Here is a 26749-nt window from a genome sequence, read left to right as displayed (position 1 = left end):
CCAGCAGTCCTCAAATTTGATAATAGATAAATAGTAACCACAGGACCTAAAGTGGATATTAGAATTGGAATTAAAAACTTTGGAAGGGTTTACAGGCAAGGATGACTGGAGTTTAAGGATAATCCATGTGGAATACAAAACAAAAGTAAAAAGGTCATACTAAAATTAATGTTCCTCCTCTATATCTTGACATTTATTTGAAGCACCAGATTACAACTTTGACCATCAAAAGGTTTACGTTTTTTTTTAAAAAGAGAAAGCCTTATAACGTTGCCAAAATTAATAGTGCACTAAAGAAACTGGATTGATTTTAGAATTTATCAAAAATGGTTGATTAAGAAGTTGATAGAGAAAGGTTATTTTGACATTAAAATGATAAGAGATTGAAATTATTTTAAGTGTGTGTTCAGAAAAGACCAGCCAAAGTAAATGGAGACCAGCATTTGTTAAAGGAAATTGATGTTTAACCAATTTGATAGAGATTTTTGATGTAACAGATAGAGTTTATGAAGGTAAGTATCAATGTGGTGAACATTAAATTCCAAAAGGCTTTTGATAAGTTGACACTGTAATGCGCGTCGAAAGAGCCAAAGACTTTGATCCAAACCAAGGCTTTTATTAACTAAAAGACTGGAGCATATCACAAGTAGGTTGACCCGTCCAGAATGACCTGGTCTGGCAAAGAGAAATCCTTTAAGACCTGCCAGTAGGTGTGGCTACACTCTCAGCCAATCACAGTCATCCTACACTCTTTTCTTCTTTGGCTTGGCTTCACGGACGAAGATTTATGGAGGGGTAATGTCCACGTCAGCTGCAGGCTCATTTGTGGCTGACAAGTTCGATGCGGGACAGGCAGGCATGGTTGCAGCGGTTGCAAGGGAAAATTGGTTGGTTGGGGTTGGGTTTTGGGTTTTTCCTCCTTTGTCTTTTGTCAGTGAGGTGGGCTCTGCGGTCTTCTTTAAAGGAGGTTGCTGCCCGCCAAACTGTGAGGCGCCAAGATGCACGGTTTGAGGCGATATCAGCCCACTGGCGGTGGTCAATGTGGCAGGCACCAAGAGATTTCTTTAGGCAGTCCTTGTACCTCTTCTTTGGTGCACCTCTGTCACGGTGGCCAGTGGAGAGCTCGCCATATAACACGATCTTGGGAAGGCGATGGTCCTCCATTCTGGAGACGTGACCTTCCCAGCGCAGTTGGATCTTCAGCAGCGTGGATTCAATGCTGTCGGCCTCTGCCATCTCGAGAACTTCGATGTTAGGGATGAAGTCGCTCCAATGAATGTTGAGGATAGAGCGGAGACAACGCTGGTGGAAGCGTTCTAGGAGCCGTAGGTGATGCCGATAGAGGACCCATGATTTGGAGACGAACAGGAGTGTGGGTATGACAACGGCTCTGTATACGCTAATCTTTGTGAGGTTTTTCAGTTGGTTGTTTTTCCAGACTCTTTTGTGTAGTCTTCCAAAGGCGCTATTTGCCTTGGCGTGTCTTTTGTCTATCTCGTTGTCGATCCTTGCATCCGATGAAATGGTGCAGCCGAGATAGGTAAACTGGTTGACCGTTTTGAGTTTTGTGTGCCCGATGGAGATGTGGGGTGTGCCCGATGGAGATCTGTACCATCTGTACATATGTACATATACACATTGGTGATATAATCTGTACTATCACAGACATATAACAGAATTATTTGCAAAGTTGAAGCATATAGGATAAATGATTCCGTGAGCCCATGGAAATGAAGCTGATTAGGTAACAAATAACAAAGGATTGTGCTGAAAGTTCTCTTCGGAGAATGAAGTGTGCAGTGTATTCCTCAGGGATTCGCTGTTACAGCCAATGTTTTCTTTTCTATACATTAATGATCAATATGTCCGGGTGCATCACAATTTCTAAATTTGCAGATCACACAAAATGTTGGCACTGATATGAACTGCAAACAAGATTGTGAAGGATTGCTGCAGGACAACAATTAGGCTGGTGGAATGGGTAAATGTATCCCAGATGATGTTCATTGCGGAGAAATGTGAGGTCTTTCATTCAGGTTGGAAGAACATGAAGGCAAGTTAAAATGAATGATGCCATTCTAAAAAAGGACTTGAAGGGATTTATGCTCGAATGATTGAAAATGGTAGGGAAGATGGAGAAAATAGTGAATAAGGCATTCACCATTCTGGTTTTATCAATAGAATCTGAAGAATAGAACCCAAGAAGTTATGACAAACCTTTGTGTGAAATTTAGCAGAAAACTCATGCTATTTTTAAATTGACAAGAGACTTGGAAATGTTGGTATTCAGTGGAATAAGGCTATCCATGTACTTCAGGCACAAAACGTTAATACACAGTTACATGAACTACTGTAATTTTATAGCAGCTTGGCAAAGCTGCTATTAGAATGCTGTAATCCATTTTGATCTCTCTGCTAAAGGAAGGATTTGGTTGTTCTAGGGTACAACAAATGCTTATTTTTTCTCATTACTAGAATGTTGTCCAACAAGAAAAGGTTGAATAAAATACAGAGATACATATTTCCAGAGTTTCAAAGTATGGGAGGTTCTCTCGGAAGCATAATAACGATTAAGGGATTTGATAGGGGAGATACTGGGTGGATGTGCCCCCTGGCTATGAAGTTGAACACCAGGTAGCATATCCTGGGGCTAAATGGCTTACTAGTTAGATCTGTGAATCCATGCTATTTTTCCAACTTGGAGGCTCAAACATTGAATATATTGGAGAAATAGATCAAAATATTATTGGATATTACAGAAATTGAGGAAGTGGGAGGTTTTACAGGAAGATACTATTGATCTGCTCTTGTGTATGTCCATATAGTTTGTCAGTTTTCTCACATATAATTGGCACTTAACCTATCAAACTGCACACATAACAATGAAATTTAAAGGATTATACAAAACATTAGTACATGAAACTGTAATATCGAGTGCATGGATTGAACCTTCATACAGATATTTGCAGACCCATTACTTCCAAAGACTAATGATCCTGTTGGAAATATGACAAACAACTCTTCCAAGTTATGGATAGTTAGGTGGAAATAAAATGGTTACATTTTTCAAGAATAAAACGAGCTGCCACATTTCACCAATTCACTTTATTAATGATCTGTCAATCACAGTGCATTAGAATTAGGTTCATTAATCTCACAGAACACATTGTTCAAGAACCAAACAGCAAAAACTTAATTGTTCTAATGGAAAACCATGTTGCAAGTTAAATGCAATGAACGATCCAAATCAGTTTAAGGAACTTCTTCTTGAACTATAAAATTTAGATACACGGGTCTTCCAAAGGTTCATATCCATCAAAATCTAAATTCCAGTGAAAATGAAGCTTTTTACTTGAACTTTTCTTTGCCAAAATGCTGCTTCAATACAATTCAGTAAAATTATGACAGCATATTTTTATGCCAGCTATTCAAGCCTAAATCATCACTCCACCAGTACAACTTTTTTCATTGTAAACACGTGGTTTTACTATTTAGCTCATAAAAAAAAACACTTCCAGTGAAAATCATTTGGTTTATGGAAATGTACAGAAAAATCCCTGGTGTCCATTAAGTGTATTTTCCAGTTGCTTGAGACTTTTTTTAAAATTTAGACATAGAGCACAGTAACAGGCCCTTTCGACCCACAAGCCCGTGCCACTCATTACACCCAATTGACCTACAACCCCCCCGGTACATTTTGAACTGTGGGAGCAAACCTGAGAACATACAAACTCCTTGCAGACACCACAGGATTTGAATCCCGATCCTGATCGATGGCACTGTAATGGCATTACGCTAATTGCTTTCCCTTACAGTCGAAAAGGTTAAAGAATTTCATGTATGTTACATTCTAAATGTAGTATTGCATGACAATAATGGAACCTTTACCTTTATCACTACCTCTCACAATGACTAACTAATACACCTACTTTAAGAATAAACAGTTTAAAAGACTAAGGTACCATATTATACTTGCACTGAACAAACCTCACTTGCATGATAAACATATTATTTTATTTTCAGTCACACTCTTTGAAAGCATTTAACCGTCATTGTATCTTCTGGTTCATTCCCCTCCATGGAGCTCCCAAAAAATGAACAATAACATTATAGATAATTAAACCTCCTCCAAGTTTACATAAAAAGCATCTGACCAGAGCGACTCTTACTAAAGATTCATAAGGAGATACTTTAAAAGAGTCACCCCAATGGCGAAAGGCATCAACCAGCTCTTCATCCTGGGCGACGCCATTTTATTCAAACACAACTTCATTCATACTTTAATCAAACAGCTGCTATGAGCAAAGCATGACCAAGACTCTCTGCTGTCTGAATATTTACTCCCATATTTACCAAAGCTTTATGTATTACTTGAGAGAACATATACTTTTACAATTTTAAAACATGTATTTTTTTTCCTATTATTTTGTTCTTATTTATTTAATTTTTTTTTCTCGATTTTTTTGCCAGTTGCTTCAGATTGCTGGTTGCTTGAATTCCAGATACCAGTGGTTTTACTGTATTTGAAAATAGAGAAACATGCCTACAAATCCCAGGAAACTACAGTGGAGCTTCAACAACAATAAGAAGAACTTTTTAACATTTGTCTTCATCAGAAAACTAAAAATGCATCTATCCCCCTTTCTTTTTAAGATTTTAAAGGAAAGTTTGATTAAGATGAAGGTGTTTATTTCTCCAGACACAGAATTGAGTGAATCAAAAAAGATTTGGGGAACAAAGACAGGTACAGCTTGAAAAATATATAGGAACTTAGGCAGGATATATTCATCTTAATAACATCCAATTAGGGAGATTGAAAGAGGAGGCCACTGAACTAAGAATTTCTTAACATTGTTCATTAAAGTAAGAAAGTTCTTCTTAAAGAAATTGTTGAACTTCTTAATAATAGTAACACTTAAATAATTAAATTGATTCTTAACAATTTTGAAAGGAACGGCAAAATCCAGAGAGCTAGAGGAGCTTAAGACAAACAACTTACTTTTTTTGAGATTTAATTTATATCCAGAAAATTGACCAAATTAATGAAGGAGTGATAAAAATAACTCAAATTGAATGATCAGGGTCAGATATAGACGATTAAAAAGTCATCTGCAAAAAGCAAGACCTTATGAATTGTCCCACCTTTGTAATATCAGGAATGTCATCAAAATGCCAAAGGCCACTGCTAATGGTTCTAATGCGAAATTAAACAATAATGGGCTTAAAAGGGAAACCTTGTCTAGTTCCACAGTGTATCTTAAATGGTTTGGATTTTATTGAGTTGGTAAAAATTAAAGCAGTAAGAGATCAATAAGAAATAATACATTCAAAAGGTGAAACAGTGAGAGATAGAATAAAGGATATTCAATAAATGACAAATATTAAATTGTGTTATAATGAATCCAAAAATTAATACAAGGACAGATAGAATGTTGCTCGTTGGATTAATGTGGAAATTGAGTCTACAAAGGAGTATTCCCTTATTTCGATAGTTGGAACTCCAATACCCTTTTCTGATTCTAAATTAACTGATATTTTTTTTGTTAAACATATATTGAGGATTTGGTTTCAATTTAGAAAACATTTTGGAAGCCATAGATTTTTATTTATCAATCATCTTTTAGCTAATTTCTTTTTTTAAAAAAAACCTTTGATAAAGATTGTAGTTATTGTCAATGGTCAGAGTTTGGAATCCAATCTTTCCAAGATCTCTTTATTGACCAAAATTTGGCCTCTTTTGAATAATTATCTTCTAAATTTAAAATAACAAAACATCATTTCTTTTTAGATATTTACAAACCAGGAGCTTTTTAAATTCCTTGGTATTAAAACTCCCTCAAGATTTGGAATTAAAAATGATAGAGAAGATTTAAAATCTTAAACCGAATACTAAAAAGCTGTTGTCAGTTCTCTATGAGTTATTATTGATGTCTAGTGGCAATTCCCTGGACATAACTAAGAAATGATGGGAGCAAGATATTCAACAAGAATCTTCTGATGCTACATGAGATTCTATCTTGAAATTGGTTAACTCATCTTTTCTATGTGCCCATTATTGCAATTTAAAGTAGTTAATAGAGCTTACTTCCCCAACATTTTATAATAATTTTTTTGTCAAAATGTGATAGATGCAAGACTGAAAAAGGTACATATTTCCATATATTTTGATTGTGTTCCTTGCTTTCCATTTATTGAGAATCTTTTATGCCTTATCTTTAGTTCATATTAATTTGGTTCCTAATCTTTTTCTTTCCCCATTTAGAGTAAATAAGTCAGCTGATTTAAATTTGTCTGGGCTACAACCCCTGTAGTTGTCTTTGCTCTTCTTATTGCCAGAAGAGCTATACTTATGAGATGGAAGGATGCTGTCCCTCCTACTCAATGGTTATCTGATGTGATGGCATGCTTGACTCTGGAAAAAATGAGATGCTCTACTAATGTAAAAAGTCTCATTTTTATTCAGATATAAATTCTCAATTTGACAAATGTAAAATTGTTGATGCTTCTTTGGTTTAGCTGTTCTGGACTTACCCCAGTTTACAAAAATTTTGGAAAGATATGTTTCAAATATCAAAAATTTGGATTTGATTCTTAAATTAGTTAACACTTCTTCACTATGTGCTTGACATTCTCTTATTCGATTCAAGGTTGTTCATTGGACTTGCATGTCTAAAGACAAATATCTTGTATATTTTCTGATCTAAATCTCTGATATGACAGATGTAATGACAGGGAAGCAACCTTGATACACAAGTTCTGGTCTTGATGAGTTCCTGAATCTTATTTGTGGGAGATTTTTCATGTTGTATCAATAATATTACGAGTTAATCTTGAATCTAATTCTTTAACAGGTTTGTTTGGAGTGTTAGATAATATTAACAAGCTGTTTACTTTATCTGATCATTAAGTGGTACTATTTACAACTCTTATGGCATGAAGAGCTATTCTTCTGAGATGGAAAGATCCTGTTCCACCCACTAGTACTCGGTGGTTAGGTCATGTCTTGCCATAATTTAGAAAAGATTAGGTGTTCCAAGTTGTACACTGACACTAATTTTTATAAAATTTGGAGTCCTTTTATGGACTATTTTCATGCTCATTAAATCTGGTTGTCTTGATCATTGAATGTACTTACTTATATACATGTTTTTTTTCCTTCAGTATGTAATGTTTTATGGATTCAGCAGAACTACACGACCTTCAATTTTATGTCAAAACATCCCAAGTTTTCTCTGTAGGGGATTAGAGGCTTTTGGAAGTGGATTTGTAGTCTTCATATTTGGTAACCTTGTATTCTCTATACAGTGTTCTATAAAACTCAATAAAAAGTTTGAAAGAGATATCGTTCAAACATTGATAAACTAATTCTCAAGTTCAAATTAGAACCTTGCCCTGTAATTGCTCTATTCGGATCATTTCTAAGATGATGATGATGTTTTACTGACTCCAGCTCAAAACCAAACTTTATCTTTTACTTCATTGAGAGCAATTTTGATTAAATGCCCCATCTACACATACACAATGGTTAAGTGATATTATGTCTTGTTTAAGTTTAGAAAAAGTTAGATATGCTATTAAAGAGTCAAATATTAACTTCCAAAAGGGGCCCATTTATGGACTATTATCATAACCTAAAGAATAAGGGTTGTTCGGAAGCTTTGCTGCTGTGCTGTACATCACTTGATTCCTACATGTCAACTTTTAATCTTGCTTAGTGGTAGGGGTTTTGAATTATAATTTTTTTTGTTTTTTTCTTCTTTTTAATTTTACAATACAGTATATAAGAGCACTGTTCAATTGTGCATAATGTAAACATCAATAAAAATATTTTTAAAAAGAATAATTACTGTAAGAAATAAAAAGCACCTACCTGCCAATAATTCTTTTCTTTCCCAAAACCTCCCAGATGTACTGTATTCATGTGAGTAACTTTCATTTGGGGGTTCAACTGAACTTTGGTGATCACCAATGGTATTTTCATTCTGATTAAATGTGCCATCCACTTCGTTACTGATAAAAATATCTTCCTGTTCATTTATGCTGTTCAAATCATCCATCTTCACATTTTTGATCTCATCCTATATAAAATAATTATATTCATGGTTTTGGTGAATATTTTATTACATGGCTTTTAGAATACTAAAACAACAGATTTTTTTGTATTTGATACAAATATTGATATTTACACAAAAATTTCAACTTGCAAAGGTGACTTCTTGACCATAATTATTGATGGAGATTAGACTGAGGAAGGTTTCACTGTGTAAACTCAAAGCTTTACAACCATGTATATTCAATAAAAGGGTGCTAAATAAAGGCAAAGATCTGTTGTTTTCACCATACAGTTGAAATCATTATTTTCAGCCTACAACACAAATGATATTCAGTTCAACTTGAATATCTGTGGACTTCTGCATTAGTTTTTAAATTCCCATACTTGAAACAGCATCCATCCATATGATCTATCTGCTGTCCCAAAGGTGAAATTATCACCTTTCCTGATTGGACTTGTTTTCAGATTTCTGGAGTAACTCCAAAATTTTAAACAAACCTCTTGGACCCACAGCAACGACATAGTCTCTGATGATATGTTAAGGTCAGCAATGAACCAATTTCTAACATGCCTAAGGAAGGTTTGAGACTGTTTTTTTTTGATTAGATGGTCAAATGACATTGTTGAAAGTTGGTTGGATTTTATTATTAATCAAAGTTTATGTCCTGAAATATAAAGAAATCTGCTTTACAGAAAACTGCCTGATTCTGCTAGTTCCTTTTATTTTTAACAATAGGAAAATGTTTAAAATGGGCACATTTTGCAACAGAATCACCCACAGCACCCAGTGCAGAAACATTATCCCAACATTATTTTTCTGATAAAAATTGGATTTCACTTTACACCTCCTAATACAAAAAAAGCTGACCACATGGTTGAATTTGCCACTGACTCACCCTGCTCTGTGCAGTCTAAGATGATGGCTGAGGTGCTCGAAGCACTCTTTATGGATGGGGAAGGGAAAAGGTGGGAAAAAAATGCCAGATACCGTGTCCTTGCAGCCAAGATCAAACCTGGTCGCACCCACCCTGGATGGAGGATTACTTTGTGCTGCCAGGCTGATGGTCTGTTCGTACTCAATGGGCAGTTTGAGTAGAGGTAGAATTGTAAAGTAAGTTTGATTCAAAATGCTGAATATAGAATAAGAATGGTCATTCTTTTGATGTGAATATTTTGATGCACCAATAACCAAAAAAGTACAATATAAAAACCTTATCAGATTAACAGTTAATGATATATTAAAAAATAAATTATTTTCTTATACTTCAGAATAATTTACAATATCTTGATTAAAACTAAAGTTGCCAAGGATTTTTATTAGGTGGAGCTACTATTTCGCTTCGGGATCAATATGTATATTATAAGCACCATCTCTTCAGAAGAAAAAAAATCAATTTTGTTTTTAAAACTCACCTCTTCAACTAGATTATTTTTTATATCTACCATTGTTGTTATTTCATTTCCTGCAATCACACTAGGCACAGTGAATGATTCACCATTGATAGCAGGAGCTGTATGATCTGGTAATGAGGTTGGAAGCTTAGGACTGGCAGTATTCACTTGAGTGGCCACAGTTGCGTCATGCTTTGTATTACCATCATGTGGCAGGAAATTATTAGCTCTGTTTTCAGGAACAATGGGTTTGAACTCTTTTGAAATAGTAGTGGAAGACAGAGGGCTGGTCATTATGGCATCAGTAGTGGCATTAAAAACCAAATTAGGATGTACTGGCACTGTGTTCAAATCTTTAATGACATCTTGACTCCAGACCTCAGTCACAGTTATTTGGGTTGAAGAATGTGGGCTGTTTGAATTTGTTGAAGGAACTAGGTGATAAGATTTTGCATGATCTGCAGTGAAATAGCTTTCTTCCAGCACAAACCCATCTGCAAACAAAACCAGAAAAAGAAATGGTTAGTCTAATATCAACTTCTGGTGCAAAATACTGAAACTGGTGAAATGTTGGACTGCCGTCTTCTTCATTATCAGAAGGAACTTCAAGTATACTGGTGTTGGAAGGGCAGGGGTGTGAATTTAGCTCCCGGGTCATTAGAAAATCCTTTGCCAGCCATGTTACAATAAACTATTTTTCCACTAATGACACAAAGCCCAAGAATCAGCATGTGAGTTGCCTTTTCATAAGGTGGCTGCAGAGTTCATCATTGCTGAGTAATACAATCTCTACTTCTCTGGGATTCTCTCCTTCAAAACAAAAGCCCAGACCAATCTGGATTTGGGTTCCTGCACAAAAATAGTTCACCCCACTTCGCTTTTCTGACTCTTAAAAGAAATGTCTCTTCTCGTCCTACAAATTATGCTGTGATTTGCATGCACGTCATTATCAGCAGTAGCTCAGTATGTTTGTCAGAAGCCAGTCAGAGAGAACAAAATTCTCCTTCTTGCCCTGCAATAACAGTTAACGGCTGTGGGGTGGTTTCTCTTTAGTGTTGTTGAAGAAACAAGAGAGTAGGATATCTGAGACAAACTGATTTTCTACCCACCACAACATGGCCTGTACAACATGGTCCACATTTTGACTTGGTGAAAATTTTAAAACAAGTTGGCTCTGGCTGAATTTTATCCCTATCCAAATTCTAAAAAAAATCAGAAGAAACATGACGCTAAAAGAAAACACTCACCGCCAGATCCAGATCCAGATCCAGATCCAGAGTAAAAGTCATTATCATCTTCAGAATAGATGCCAGATGCTTCCACTTCATTGGAAAATAGTCTTTGAGGCAGCTCTTCTTGTCCGACAGCCTAATGTGAACAAGTTGAAATTTACCATTACGGATGCAAGGAGGAAAATAAATATTTCTTTTATGCATTTAATATTTCACAGTCTTATTTTAATTTTTAGTCTTGCTTTTATTTTATTTATTTTCAGTCTCCAAAGCATTATAAAAGAATGGAAAGGTATTACGATTTTTGAAATACAGAAATTGGCTTACTTTAAAAAAAACACTTTTGTCCTCTCCATTCAAGTGAATGGACTTGAAATGACTAAATGTTTTTAACGTTTCAGAATAACTCAAATGAAGTACAATGGCCCAATCTCGTTCACAGTTCAACTGCAGTCATTAAATAAAGCGGTTGAAACCAAGTATTGGTAATTAAAGCCATACAGCTGACGCTTGTAACATATGTGGTTTCAATTCAAAACTAACATCCTTCTGTTGACTGAATTATTTCCCCTCTGTCTCCAAAAACACATCAGTAACGATGTCACTTGATTCCTTTTTGGAGAGTTTGCACAGAAGGAATGGTCTGATGTGGATTAGCTCTCATTTTGATGTACGAGTCTTCAGAGCAAAATTCATAATAGCTTTTTTTTTTTAGGGACAATATTTGAAGCTGGATAACTGGAAAAAGGAGGATAGTTGATGAATCCAAACTATCTCTTTCGGAAATCAAACAAACCAAAGTTCTACTTTTGGCACCAGATGGCAGGAAATTAAAGATCTGGGATGACAGGCAGTACAGCTTCACTGTTCACATTGAGGTTCAGTTGCTTGTACCTTCAGTTTAACTCTCCACTATGGACTTTTTGGCATGCAGAGGAGAATTTGTGGAAATACCAAGATGGTTTACTCCACATTCTACTCTGTAAAGCTTTAAATCTAACAAAAAAAAGGGAAAAAAAAGAGAAATTTGTTTCTTCACCAATGCTCAATGTACTTTTTTTCTCCCAAAGTATTTATCTTTTAGGATCCAGTTGTTGCAAGCAAAGCCAGTATTTATTGGCCATCCTTAATAACATTTGAATGTGATGAGTGGCTTTGTGGAACACAGAATTGATTGGAGGAAAGTTTGGGGAGATGTTAGAGATACATCATTTTTTATATAGAGATTGATGGGTGCCTGGAATACATTGCCAGGGATAGTGGTGGAGCCTGGTACAATAGGGACAGATAGAATCAGATTTATGGTCATAAGTATGTGTCACAAAATGTGTTATTTTCCACCAGCAGCATTGCATAAAATTGCTATAAATTACAGTTTAATAGATGTAAGACATAAAATAAATAACTAGTATAAAAAATAAATGTGGGGTAATGTCTATTGGTTAATTGTCTGTTCAGAAATCTGATGGCGGAGGGAAGGAAGCTGTTTTTAAAATATTGGGTGTATGTCTTTAAGCACGTGTACCTCCTTCCTGATTGTAGCAGTGAGTAAAGGGCATGATAAAGGGTGAGGATCCTTAATGATAGAAACTGCTTTCTTGAGACACTGCCTCATAATGATGTCTTTAATGTAGTGAAGACTAATGCCCATGATGCCACTATCAGAGTTTATAACCCTTTGTTGCCTTTCCTGTGCTGTGCATTGGCACCTCCATACTAGTCAGAATTCTCTCCATGATCCACCTGTAGAAATTTACAAGTGTCTTTGGTGACATATCAATCTCCTCAGACTCATTATGACATATAGCTGCTGGCATGCCTTCCTCATGATTGCATTGACGTGCTAGTCCTAGGACAGATCTTCAGGGATGTTGACACCAAACATTTGAAGTTTCCTACAATCTCTCCATTGCTAACCCCTCAATGAGGACTGGTTTGTGTTCCCCTGGGGTTCCCTTCCTGAAGTCCACAATTAATTCCTTAGTTTTGCTAATGTTGAGTGCAAGATTGTTGCGACATCAGTTAATTGGCTGATCTACGTCACTCCTGTTTGTTTTCTCATTGCCGTCTGTGATTCTGCCAATAGCCATGGCGTCATCGGCAAATTTGTAGGAGGCATCTGACTTATGCTTAACCACACAATCATGGATGCAAAGTAAGTAGAGCAATGGGCTAAGGATCCATCCTTGAGGTGCACCTGTGTTGATTGTCAATAAGGAGGAGATGTTGTTACCTATAAGCACTGACTGTTGTCTTCTGCTGAGGAAGTTAAGAACCCAGTTGCAGAGGCCCAGGTCTTGAAGCTTGCTGACCAGTTGTTGAAAACTAAGCTAAAATGGATTGAAAAGCAGCCTGATGTAGGTATTGCTGTTGACTAAGTGATCCAGGACTGAATGGCCTGTGAGATTGTACATACTGTTCAACAGCAGTAGGCAAATTGCTGTGGATCCAGGTCTTTTCTTAGGTACATTAATTCTAGCCATGACCAACATTTCATTACAGTAGATGTGAGTGCTGCAGGATGATAGTCATTGAGGCAGTTCATTTTGTTCTTCTTTGGCACCGTTATGGTTGATGCCCTTTTGAACCTCCGACTGCACAAGGATCTAAGGAAAATAGAGGGTTATTGATGTGAGGATGGGAAAGATTAGATTGTTGTGGAGTAGGTTTACATAGGTCGCCATAACATCATGGCTGAAGGGCTTCTACTATCCTGTAATGTTCTATTTTCACACTGTTCCTTTCAGTGAAGGTTCAGCAGGAAATTGCAGGATCTAGATCCAGCGGCAATGAAGGATTGGCTATTTAATTCCAAATTAGGGTGTTGGACAACTTGGAGTGCAAACTGGTGATGGTGGTATTCCCAAGGATGTGTTATCCTCACTTGTACTTGGGTGGTGAAGGGAGAACTGTTGGAGTGGTCGGGAGATGGAACTCAAAAGTAAAGAAGTCTTGTTGCAATTATACAAAGCCTGAAAAGACACCATTTTTGACTGCAGGAAGATGTACCGATCTTAGAATCAGATTCATTGAATTGGTTCCTGGCAGGGAGAATTTGAGGAGGTGAGATAATCTCACAGAGCTATAAAAATCCTGAGAGGAATTGACAAAGTAGAGAATGAGTGTCAAGATCCTGAAACCCAAACTCTCTAATTCAGGTTCCAGCCATTGCAGTCACAAATGTGAAGGGTCTTCTCTCAGAGGGTATGACTTTTTTTGGAATAGTCTATCTCAAAAGGACTGTGCTCATCAATTGTTGAAAATCTTTGAAGCTTAGATCAAAGAAGAAGTGATCAATCGAAGTGGGTAGGGCAGGAAATTGAATCAGAGCAGAATTAGCCAAGATCTACAACAATGAGTCTGGCCACTGTAATGTCCCAGAAAGGAGCAAGATATTGGCCAATGAGTGCGAATGTTTAGAGGTGTTGTTTCTTCAGAAGTCCAATGTAGAAGCACAAATTTCAAAAGTGACATAAACATTAATGTTGAGTTATCCTAGTAAAAGAACACAACTTGTGACAAAGGTAAAACAGGTGAAATAAACCTGTATTTTATTGACATAATGATATAAATGTTTACTCCATATTTTATATATTTCTGCACAACCTGTCAATGTAATTTAACATACCTAATTGGTGAACTATTTTTCCCAGCAAGGAGTGCCAATGTACTTTGTACTACAAGTCTCTTTTGGTAAAAATGGAATTGGGTTGGTAGGGAAAAAGTACAATCAAAAACAAATAAAAGTATCCTTCAAAGCTGTAAATAAGGCTTGAGTTTTAACTATTTCACATTCAGATGTAGGACATAGAACATTACAGCCCAGAAACAGACCCTCCGGCCCTTCTAGGCTGTGCCGAGCTATTTTTCTGCCTAGTCCCACTGACCTGGTACAAAGTATGCCTAGTCCCTACCCCTCCATATCCAAGTACCTGTCCAAATTCCTGGCAGCTGGTTCCACACTCCCACCCCTCTCTGGGCAAAGAAGCTCCCCTTTAACCTTTCCTCTTTCACGATTATCTAATGTCCTCTGGTTTATATCTCAGCTACCTTCAATATTTATTCTGTCTATTCTCCCTAATAATTTTAAATACCTCTATCAAATCTCCCCTCATTCTTCTATACTCCAGGAAATAAAGTCCTAGCCTGTTTAATCCTTCCCTGTAACTCACTTCCTGAAGTCCAGACAACATCCTAGTAAATCTTCTCTGCACTCTTTCTATCTTATTGATACATTTCCTGTAGTTACCTGGCTCCTAATTTGGCCTCACTGATTATTTATACAATGTTACCATAACATCCCAACACCTTTACTCAATACTTTGATTTATGAAAGCCAATATGCCAAAAGGACTCTTTACAACTCTATCTACATGTGATGCCACTTTCGAGAAATGATATATCTGTATTCCCAGATCTCTCTGTTTGACTGCACTCTTCGATGTCTTACCATTTACCATGAATGTCCTTTCTTGGTTTGTCCTTCCAAAAATGCATCACCTCACACTTGCCTGCATTAATTCCATCTGCCATTTTTCAGGCAATTTTTCCAGCTGGTCCAGATCTCTCTGCCAGTTTTGAAATCCTCACTGCCCACAATGCCTCTAATCTTAGTTGCTGATCCAATTTACCGAATTATCAATTAGATCAAAGATATAGATGACAAATAGCAATGGTCCCAGCACCAATCCCTGAGGCACATCACTAGTCACTGGCCTCCAGTCCATCACCACTCTCTGGCTTCTCCCGTTCAGCAAATTTCAAATCCAGTTTACAACCTCTCCATGGATCCCTAGTGTCTGAACCTTCTGAACTAACCTCCCATGTGGGACCTTGGCAAAGGCCTTCCTAAAGTCCATGTGGACAACATCCACAGCCTTTTCTTCATCTACTTTCTTGGTAACCTCCTTGAAAACTTTAAAGATTCGTTATACATTACCTTTTCTTTGGCTTGGCTTCGCGGACGAAGATTTATGGAGGGGGTAAAAAGTCCACGTCAGCTGCAGGCTCGTTTGTGGCTGACAAGTCCGATGCGGGACAGGCAGACACGATTGCAGCGGTTGCAAGGGAAAATTGGTTGGTTGGGGTTGGGTGTTGGGTTTTTCCTCCTTTGCCTTTTGTTCGTGAGGTGGGCTCTGCGGTCTTCTTCAAAGGAGGTTGCTGCCCGCCAAACTGTAAGGCGCCAAGATGCACGGTTTGAGGCGTTATCAGCCCACATACATTACCTACCACGCACAAAACCATACTGACTACCCTTAATCAGTCCTTGGCTATTCAAATACTTGTATTTCTCAGAAAACCTTTCAATAATTTACCTACTACTGATGTCAGGCTCACTGGCCTATCATTTCCAGGATTACTTTTGGAGTCTTTTATAAACAACAGAACCACATGAGCCAACACCACACTCGTGGCTAAGGACATTTTATTTATTTCTGCCAGAGCCCCTGAAATTTCTACACTAGTCTCCCTCAAGGTCCGAGGGAGTATCTTTTCAGGTCCTGGGGATTTATTGACCTTTATGTGCTTTAATACAGCAAGCACTTCCTCCTCTTTAATCTGTATCAGTTCCATGACCTCACTGCTTGTTTTCCTTACTTCCCACATATCTGTTCCAGTCTCCTAAGTAAATACTGATGCAAAAACCCATTTAAGATCTCCCCCATCTCTTTTGGCTCCATATATAGCTGACCACTCTAATGTTGAAGGGGACCAATGTTGATCTTAATATACTTGTAGAAACCCTTCAGATTTTCCTTCACATTGTCTGCCAAATCAACCTTATATCTTCTTTTAGGCTTCCTGATTTCTTTTTTTAATTTTTTTCTTGCATTTTTGTTATACTCCTCAAGTACCTAATTTGCTCTGTGTTGCCTATACCTACAATACACCTCTTTCTTCATCTGAACCATGCCTGTTAACCTTGCCTTTAATCAAGATAGGAATGTACAAACTCTGTACTCTCAAAAATTCACCTTTGAAGGTCCTCCACTTACCTCGCACATCCTTGACAGAAAACAACTTATCCCAGTCCATGCATTCTAGATCCTTCCTCATTTCCTCAAAATTGGCCTTCCTCCCATTGAGAGCCCCAAACCAATGCCCATACCTATTTTTCTCCATAATTAACTTGAAACTAATGGCATTATGATCCCTTGACCCAAAATGTTCCCCTACACATACATCTGTCACCTGTCCTGTCCCCGAAAAGGAGATCCAGCATTGAAATCTCTCTAGGTGGTACCTCTATTGATTTAGAAAAATGCCCTGAACACATTTGACAAACTCCAAGCCATCCAGCCTTTTATAGTATGGGAGTTCCAGTCAATATGTTGAAAATTAAAATCTCTTACTATCACAGCCTTATATTTCCTGCAGCTGTCTGCTATCTCACTATAGATTTATTACTCCAATTCCTGCTGACTATTGGATAATAAAAACCCATGAGTGCGGTCATACCTTTCCCATTCCTCATTTCCACCCATATAGCCTCAGTAGACAAACCCTCTGGTTTGTCCTGTCTGATCAGAACTGAAATATTTTCCCTGAGGAGGAATGCCTCTCCTTTTCATTCCCCCTGCCTTTCCCTGTTCAGAGAAAGTGCATCACACCTGAAAATGTGGAAAAACAAGAAAATCTGAAGACACTGTGATTGTACTTAATACACAAAAGTGCTAGAGAAATTCAGCAGGTCCTGCAGTGTCCATAGAGAGACAAGATATATAACTAACATTTCAGATCTGAGCCCTTTATTAAGGTGCGAGCAAAATGCAGGTAGGTGCTGGAATAAAAGGGTGTTGGTGGGGGGGGGGGGTTGTGGAGAGAGGAAAATAGGGGCAGGAGGAGGTGCACAGGTCAACACGCAGGCTCCTCCTCTCCTCTCGCTCCCCCCTCCCCCCCCCCAACTCTTTATTTAGACGGCTGCATGGTTTATACTCATACTTTGGCAAAGGCTTAGGCACAAAATGCTGGTTATATTCAATAGCTTTGCCTCCTGTGGAACACTGCAGGGCCTGCGCTGAATTTCTCCAACACTTTTGTGCATCAACTTTAGAAAATGGGAGGACTTTGACAGAAAAATCACATTCCCCAGAATTATTTTGACCCTTTCAATTGAGTAATACCTTCAAGTTGAAGAATACATTCTACTAATGTTCTACCTTCAAGGATAAATTCAACGATGGCATTTCATAAGAGCTGAAAAGAACATGTGTTTAAATTTTAAAATATATGCAAAGACAATCATATTTACAAATTTAATAGTGAGTATTGAATTTGGAAACAAAAGTACAGGTGCTACACATGTTATCAGTTTTTGTGTTTCTGGAAAACAGCCCATACTGCAATTTTCTGTGATAGGATCATCTACACATGCCTGTATTGGCTTTTATCAGGATGAATGGTTTTAACATTTTAAAACCATCTTATTGATACCGCACTGAAGTAATTTCAAATTACAAGCTGAGTACCCCTTATCCAAAATACGTGGGACCAGAAGAAATGTTTCAGATTTTGAATGTTTTCATATTTTGGAATACTGTGTTTAGGGTAACTAAACAGTGCAGTAGCATCAGCACAATCTCTGCATCAGCTGTTGAACAACAACAAACAATGGCAGGCTCTCAGTCACCACCTACAATGTTTTAATCAAAAGTTGTACTGTATTTTTTTTCGCCCCCCAAACACAATAATATTGCTGGTCACGTTATACTCAAACATAATAATTTAGGTGGAGATGAATTTCAGGTATGTGCAGCAGAAATTTGGAGGAACCCAAGTTTGTGGAGAAGTCAAACTGTTCAGCCACTTGAGCACTGGAATATTTCTGAGATAACCAGTTTTAGCAGAGGATTTGTTGTAGCAAGGGCAAATATGGCCAGTTTACAGAGATGGAAATATGCAGATGATACAATAAAGTTTTATCCCATATGCTGAGCTAATGTGAGCGCATTGGATATTAATCAATCAGAACTATGTCCTAATTTATTATACAAATTAATGAGCTCTTGTGAACGAATGAATTTGGCTGAAGCCATTGTGTTTTTCTCTGCTTCATGTTCTTCTCCCTGGTTATTCTCTCTCCCTTTCAATTGCTGAAATACTTACCTTTGTACCACAGAGCAGAGTAAGCAAAAAAGCAGAGAGAGTAAATCACGAAGATCTGGTGGTGACGATGGTTGGTAACAAACCAGCACCAACGGAGCGTCAGAGCCCTGCAAGGGCAAGTAAGGTCAGGTGTAGAAATTTTCACTTGTGGCGTCATGTCAGTGCACAAAAAGTTTCAGATTTCCAGGTAAGTGGCACTCAACCATTATTACATTCAATACAATAATTTATTTAAAATAATTCTGAACACTGTACTTGATGTTCCCTTTGACGTATTGAAATGTCAGCAATTTAGAGACATTTGACAAAGTTTCTTTTAAAACTCACCAATTTTCTCATTTTATCTTACTGTTATTTCACTGCCTCTGAATTTGTCCCAAACCGTTTTTGAATTTTAATAGATAGGCAGCAGATCTTGGACCTTAAATGTCATCTCGATTCTTGATCCATCAATACTTCCTGAATTAATATTTCCAACTTTTTTTTTGCTTTCATTTCAGATTTCTAGCAAACATAGCATTTTCTTCAAAGTTAACAAAGAGTAATATGTTTCGCTTCTGCAAAACTATTATAAACTTTAATCTAATTGCCACAATTGCAGTTTTCCCTTGTGGTAGAGAATCACTTCCAATGTCATCAAAAAGGTTAAAAAAAAAGGTATTTTACATGGATCATGGTTGGATTTTTAAAAATTCAAACCAAAATTGAATCAAAAGAAATTGAACTTTAAGATAGATAAATAAAATGTACTTTAGTAATATCATAACAAAATATTCATTCATCATTTTTTTTTAATTACAGCCTTCATAAAAACAATAAACTTTGTAATTTCCTGAATGCATGAGAAAGGTAAAGGAATGTATAGGTGAAAATGTGGCTGGAGTTACATAACAGCAGGTAAATAACAAACTTGCCAAGGAGAGCACACCACATATCTGAACACAGATACAAAAAGAATTACTCATCCAATCTACACTCGCTTCCAAATTATTTCAGACCTTCATGCACTCAATTAAAATCTTGAAATCATCTCCAAAACCTTCATATTCTCACTTTTTCTATCCTTATAGTCTCTCCTAATTCTGCATATAGCTCAGAATAAAAGAAAAGAAATTTACACTGTAAAAAATAAAAAGTGCCTCAAATATAAACTCCAACTTTGAAGAAAATGCCTAAGAAGTCAAAGAGATCATTTTAAGAAGATAAATGAAAAGATGTACCAAAACAATAACACAATGGTGACCCCTCTCAGACATTGACAGTGGGGGTTTTGGAATTGACACTAGTATTGTGTGTCTCTTTCTAAACACAGCATGATCATAGAATTTGAAGAGTAATTTAGTTAGCAAACTGATTTACATCATTGAAACACAAAACAGGGCAAAAAACAAACCAAGATATCTTCATTTTTGAAGGTGGGGACTGGTTACAAGTAGCTGTCAGCTTTCCATTATTACAAGAGTTAATGTATGACAATTTATTTTGATCTAACTTTATGGACAACGAACCTGCTGAATTATTGAAATCCTGGATCTGATCAAACACTTTTAAACCTCCTGTAGTTAAAAGTTGGCAGAAAATTTATCTGATCAAATCCAAAATAAGCAAAAATCTAGTTCCTAATTTTTACAACCTATTATTCTATTCAGAATCTAATTTTAGAAGATTATTGAACTGAGCATATGACAAATGTAAATTCTCTTTGTTTATGAAAAGAAATAGACTGGAAAGAGGAAGGTGACCTTGTAAGAATATTTGCTTTATAATATGCTTGGTTGCTCAAAAGTGCAAAGAATTTGAATACCATCAGAAATAAGGAACTGGTCTTTGATGCCTGATGGAATTTCAGTAAGACCACGAATACTAGTAATGCTCAACTTTCACTTCCTGTTGTGTGACGAAGCACAATTTGCCATTAATTTGGAAATAAAGTACCCTACAATGTGAGTTAGGGAAGGTTGCATGTCTTAGAACCAGAGAACCATAGAACAATACAGCACAGAAACAGGCCATTCGACCCTTCTAGTCTGTCAAAGTATTATTTTACCCAGTCCCACCAACCTGCACCCTGACCATAGCCCTCCAAACCTGCCTAAATTCTTAAAAATTAAAAGTGAGCTCATATCCACCACATCCATTGGTAGCTTGTTCCACACTCCCACCACTCTCTGTGGTGCCGTTGGCTAATTAACTGGCCACTATACATTAAACCTTCATGTAGGTGAATGGCAAAAAGGATCAAAGGAGAAGGGGGTTTGCTCTACTGGAGCCATCATGGTCTTATTGGCATAAATGGCCTCATTACTATTTGTCACATGCAGTGCTCTCCAAAAGCAGAGTTGAACAGTTATTAGGATCATCATTTTTGCAGTTTCAGAATTGAAAGGTTAATCAAAACTTTGCTGATTTTACTGATGTCTGTTCACAGTTGCAAAATTCATAAAGGCAGAAGTGAAATGTGAGAAAACAACACAGAAAATGGATTGTGTGGAACACACTAACTGCATGCCATATATTCGGTAGTTTCAAGTCATCAGTCTGCAAGCAGCATGCTTTAGACAGAGCAGACTAGAAATTTGTTTTCACAACACTGGAGGCAAAAAGCTTTAATTGGTAGGTTGAGGCTTTTATCCCTGTAGCTAGGAGGCTAAGGAGGATACCTTATACAGGTATACAAAATCATCTTTCTTTGGCTTGGCTTCGCGGACGAAGATTTATGGAGGGGTAATGTCCACATCAGCTGCAGGCTCGTTTGTGGCTGACAAGTCCAATGCAAGACAGGCAGACACGGTTGCAGCGGTTACAGGGGAAAATTGGTGGGTTGGGGTTGGGTGTTGGGTTTTTCCTCCTTTGTCTTTTGTCAGTGAGGTGGGGTCTGCGGTCTTCTTCAAAGGAGGTTGCTGCCCGCCGAACTGTGAGGCGCCAAGATGCACGGTTTGAGACGATATCAGCCCACTGGCAGTGATCAATGTGGTAGCACCAAGAGATTTCTTTAGGCAGTCCTTGTACCTCTTCTTTGGTGCACCTCTGTCACGGTGGCCAATGGAGAGCTCGCCATAGAACACGATCTTGGGAAGGCGATGGTCCTCCATTCTGGAGACGTGACCTACCCAGCGCAGTTGGATCTTCAGCAGTGTGGATTCGATGCTGTCGGCCTCTGCCATCTCGAGTACTTCGATGTTAGGGATGAAGTCGCTCCAATGAATTTTGAGGATGGAGCGGAGACAACGCTGGTGGAAGTGTTCTAGGAGCCATAGGTGATGCTGGTAGAGGACCCATGATTCGGAGCCGAACAGGAGTGTGGGTATGACAATGGCTCTGTATACGCTAATCTTTGTGAGTTTTTTCAGTTGGTTGTTTTTCCAGATTCTTTTGTGTAGTCTTCCAAAGGCGCTATTTGCCTTGGCGAGTCTGTTGTCTATCTCGTTGTCGATCCATGCATCCGATGAAATGGTGCAGCCGAGATAGGTAAACTGGTTGACCGTTTTGAGTTTTGTCTGCCCGATGGAGATGTGGGGGTCTGGTAGTCATGGTGGGGAGCTGGCTGATGGAGGACCTCAGTTTTCTTCAGGCTGACTTCCAGGCCAAACATTTTGGCAGTTTCCGCAAAACAGGACGTCAAGTGCTGAAGAGCTGGCTCTGAATGGGCAACTAAAGCGGCATCGTCTGCAAAGAGTAGTTCACGGACAAGTTGCTCTTGTGTCTTAGTGTGAGCTTGCAGGCGCCTCAGATTGAAGAGACTGCCATCCATGCGGTACCGGATGTAAACAGCGTCTTCATTGTTGAGGTCTTTCATGGCTTGTTTCAGCATCATGCTGAAGAAGATTGAAAAGAGGGTTGGTGCGAGAACGCAGCCTTGCTTCACGCCATTGTTAATGCTAACCCTAACCCTAACCCTCAACATGGTTATCCAACTGCACGAAAACCAACAAGGTCGGGGCAGATACAGCAATGAGCTCTCTGAACCCTTCTCCACAAAATCATAAGGGGCAAAGATAAGGCAAATAGTCATAGCCTTACTCCACAGCAGGGGAATCTAAAAGCAGAAGGCACAGATTTAAGTTGAGTAGGGAATGATTGAAAAGGGACATGAGGGGCAACATTCTCCGCACAGCCTCTGTATATGGAATGAGCTGCCAGAGGAAGTGGTAGATGTGGGGACAATTGTAATATTCAAAAGGCATTTAGGCAGGTACAAGGATAGGAAAGATTGAGAGAGATATGGGGAAAATACAGGAAAATGAAATTAGCTTGGTTACCATGGACAAGCTGTAGAAATCAGAAAACAGGCCGTAGCACTCACCCTCAGCAATGTCAACAGTACTTTATGCTTTTAGGTGTAAATATCATCAATAACTTATCCTGGTCCAATATCCTCACAGGAAGTTTGGTAGTCTTTTTTGGGAAGGGTTAAAACTAGCTTTGAGATTGCAGAAGAGGCTTGGAACCCGAGAGGATTGTCAAGCAAGTGAAAACAATCCTGGAAGTGGATGTGAAGATGAAAAGACTAGTGAGGTCAAATGCAGGTCCCTTACAGACACACAAAAAAATTTATTCTGGGGTGAAAGGATACGGCAGAGAACGTGCACAAAACCTGTGCCTGTCTTCACAAGAGGACACAAAATAGTGAAGGACCAAATGCAGTGGAGAAAGTTAATGGAATACTAAATGGCAAATAATAAAACTGCTAGTGAATGAACGAAACTAAAAAGTGATAACCTTGGTCTTGGTTAAGGGTTTTGACCCGAATTGTTGACAAATCCTTTGCACCCACTGCTACTGTTCGACCCACAATGTTCCTTCTGTAAAATTTTTTTGCAATAAAATGTAATTGCTTTTCCTCTCCTATCCATCAATTCCTATTGGTGTTATCTGTTCCATTCTATATACACAGCTGAAAATGGATCACCTAATATAAGCATTTTAAAAAGAACATCCAGTCTTCAAGACACTAACCAGTTTCACTGGTGTTCATACTATTGTATCCTTATTAAATTCAGATTATGTACTTTGGCTTGGATAGGCATTGAAGATGTGTGTACAATATACAGGCAACAGTCACTTATAGCAGTGTGAAAATGACAGATGCGACTGTGGTAAGCAGCACAAGCAACTTCAGGTGTAACTCACTTGTGTTAAGAATTTTCTTTTTTGAAAACACGTCTCTCCAGATTTTACTAGTTGTACAAGTCAGACAGTAAACCCATTTGCCCATATCTGGCCAATTCAAAATAATTCAGTTTCAACGTGGGTAAAGGTAGGCCAATCCAGTACTGGCCCATTGTTTTCAAGTCAGGATCACTTGAAGGAGTGTACAACATCAAAACAAAATTTCTGTCTTCACAACAGTTGCAGTAAAGAGCACACGTGATAAGTATGGTATTTATAGTGTCAACTAATATCCCATTTATACATACTGAAAATACAGCTCTGGACCAAATAGGTTAGTGAAGGTTTTAGACTGCTGGAGAGAGGGTCTGTAGAGGATTGGACTTAGTCTGGACCAAAAAGAAATATTTTGGTCTTCTTGGACTGAGAAAGTCAATCTCAATAATTTTTCTTCCACTCCTTGAGAAGCAATTGTGATCAGGGTGGCCGGGGTGCTGCTTTTTGCGGCAGTGTCTCCCTTAGTTGTCTTCAATGCATGGAAGATTGGAGCTTGTAAAAGACTTGACTAGGTTTGCCACTTCCTGCAGCCTTCTGTGTTCTCGGGAACTGTTCAATTAAATCTAGAGGCTGGAGAACCCAGAATTGGTTCTAAAAATCGAAGGACTAAAAAGTGAAGCGATTAGGTTGTCCGCAATTCTGAGGCTTATTTCTGAGGTTAAGTGAGAAATGTTATTTATGACGATGAAGATGAGGGTTTGTCATACACACGAGGCCAAAGTGCAGACGCAATGAAATTCTTGCTTTCCGCAACTAAACAGGTACATCGGACTCAATAATGAAAAATAAGCATATATTAACACATTGCACTATAATAAATAAATAAGAAAGAATAAGACATAATACCGGTAAATATAAAAAAGATAACTGGATAAATATTCACAGTATCAGTAGTGGAAAAAAAAAACGTCGTCATTTTGAGGCTGAAACTAAGGCAACTGATCTAAAAGGTGCATTCCCATCCTAGCTCACCATCCCAAGTCCAGTCATGGCATGCAGATATACTGAGCTGAAGAGCCAGATGTGCTTCTTACTCTTCCCCTCAGGAATGACTGACATAACCAACACAAACCCATTCAATCAAATGGCATTGTGGGCCTTTATTATTTTAATCTAACCTTTGTTTTCAAATAACCATAGGAATTTTAAGCCATTTAATAAACTTTTTTAAATTAAAATTAATAAATCTATTTTTATTTCAGCAGATTTTGAAATCTCTGTCTTTAAAGGCCTTTCTGACCAGCATACTGCCGGAAGGACTCCCTAGTCCAGAACTTGAGCACAGGACATCTCAAGGGAGGGCTGCAATATCTAGGTCTCCAAGTCCATTAATAACAAGCCGCCATTAAAGACGAGTTGGACTGTGGAACAAGCAAGGGCAGAGGACAAGATCTCGTGCAATCCCCAAGTTGTTTGCTACAATATTCAATACACTTTACAGTCCAATAGTCTTCCATCTTGGCTTTGTGTTTACCCAATGATTCTATTTCCGCCACTTTCAGGGGGAGAGATTCCTAAGAATTCCATCACATTTACCTTCCTGATTCTTTTGCCACCAGTTTCACAATGAGTATGTCTTTAGAATGCAAGAGGAAATCAGAGCACCTGGAAGAAACCAATATGATCATTGGGAGAATATGCAAACTCCAAACAAATAACACTGGAGTCAGGATCAAATCAAAACTGTTAGAGCTGTGAAGTAAAATCACTATCTGCCTCACCATTCACCAGGACCCATTTTTCACCTTATAATTCTAGATTTCCCCATAAAGAGAAGCATCCCGTCAGCTTGCTAAACCCCCAACAACATGTTAATAATATCTTCTCTATTTTGTATAAACTTCAATGAGCTACATAAGGAATCTTTTGGAATTTGCAGGTATAGATATTAAACTCTTCATATAACAATTATTCAACTCCAAGAAACAACTTGGTAAACCTTTTCTGAAATGCCTTCAATCTTCTTTAAATAGAGGCCAAATATGTACTTCGTACTTACTCTTGGTGTATAATCACCAATTCTCTGTACAGTTATAAACAAGATTTCCATATTTTATGCTTCATCTCATTTTCAGAGAAGCTAACATTCCATTCATTTTCCTAATTATTAGCTGTAACTGCATGGTCTTTTTTATTTTATTAGAAGGACACCCTTATCCCTTTGTAAATGTGTATCCTTTACCGTATTAAACCTGAACATATCTATACATACATCTAAAGTTTGAGCCTGCCTACAACATTCTTCAAGCATTTCCAATAAAATAGCAATGTCTTCTGTAAAGACGCTCTCCCAGAAACTTTCAATTTTCTAGATTCCCAAATTTTACTTGAATGGGGCTTTTCTTGTCTATTCAATTACTAACTTATAAATAGAGGTTAAATGTGGAGAACATTAACTACAGAAAACTTTAAATATGGATATGGGGCCAGTAACAAACAATTTGATACTGGCCCCATTCCATATGCAATTCTTTGTGCTAAAATGGAAAATCAAATTAGATATCCTTGAGTAAAGCCAATTATCTTCCATACCTGCAGATTCCGAAAGATTCATTTACATAGTTCATCTGGAGCTTAAATTTAGTCAAGGTACATTGCAAAGTCATGGTGTGTACTAATTTAGTGGGTCCGTTCCCAGTAATAGTGCGGTGTGAAACATCCCAACCTGGCAGGGTGAGTTAAATTCTTGTTAAATTCAACCTGGCTCTGACACTTGCCGCCACCAAGTGTCAGAGCCCGACTGAGTTCACTCATGAATCACCTTCTGGCAATGTGAAAGCACAACCTGCTTTCTCGCATG

General features: G+C 37.9%; 1 protein-coding gene across 1 annotated transcript in view; it reads right to left on the bottom strand.

The window, feature by feature from the left end:
* Positions 1 to 26749, bottom strand: part of LOC138736635 (syndecan-1-like) — a 45799-nt gene that overhangs the window by 2193 nt on the left and 16857 nt on the right. Inside the window, exons 2-4 of the mRNA XM_069886455.1 lie at positions 10693 to 10813; positions 9467 to 9939; positions 7871 to 8078 (exon numbers count right to left, since the gene is read on the bottom strand). Coding sequence (XP_069742556.1) covers positions 7871 to 8078; positions 9467 to 9939; positions 10693 to 10813 — 802 coding nt within the window. The remainder of the gene's footprint in view (positions 1 to 7870; positions 8079 to 9466; positions 9940 to 10692; positions 10814 to 26749) is intronic.

This window comes from Narcine bancroftii, chromosome 6 (assembly GCF_036971445.1).
Source record: "Narcine bancroftii isolate sNarBan1 chromosome 6, sNarBan1.hap1, whole genome shotgun sequence".
In the NCBI taxonomy this organism is placed as follows: Eukaryota; Metazoa; Chordata; class Chondrichthyes; order Torpediniformes; family Narcinidae; genus Narcine; species Narcine bancroftii.
This window is presented reverse-complemented; position numbering and strand designations above follow the sequence as displayed.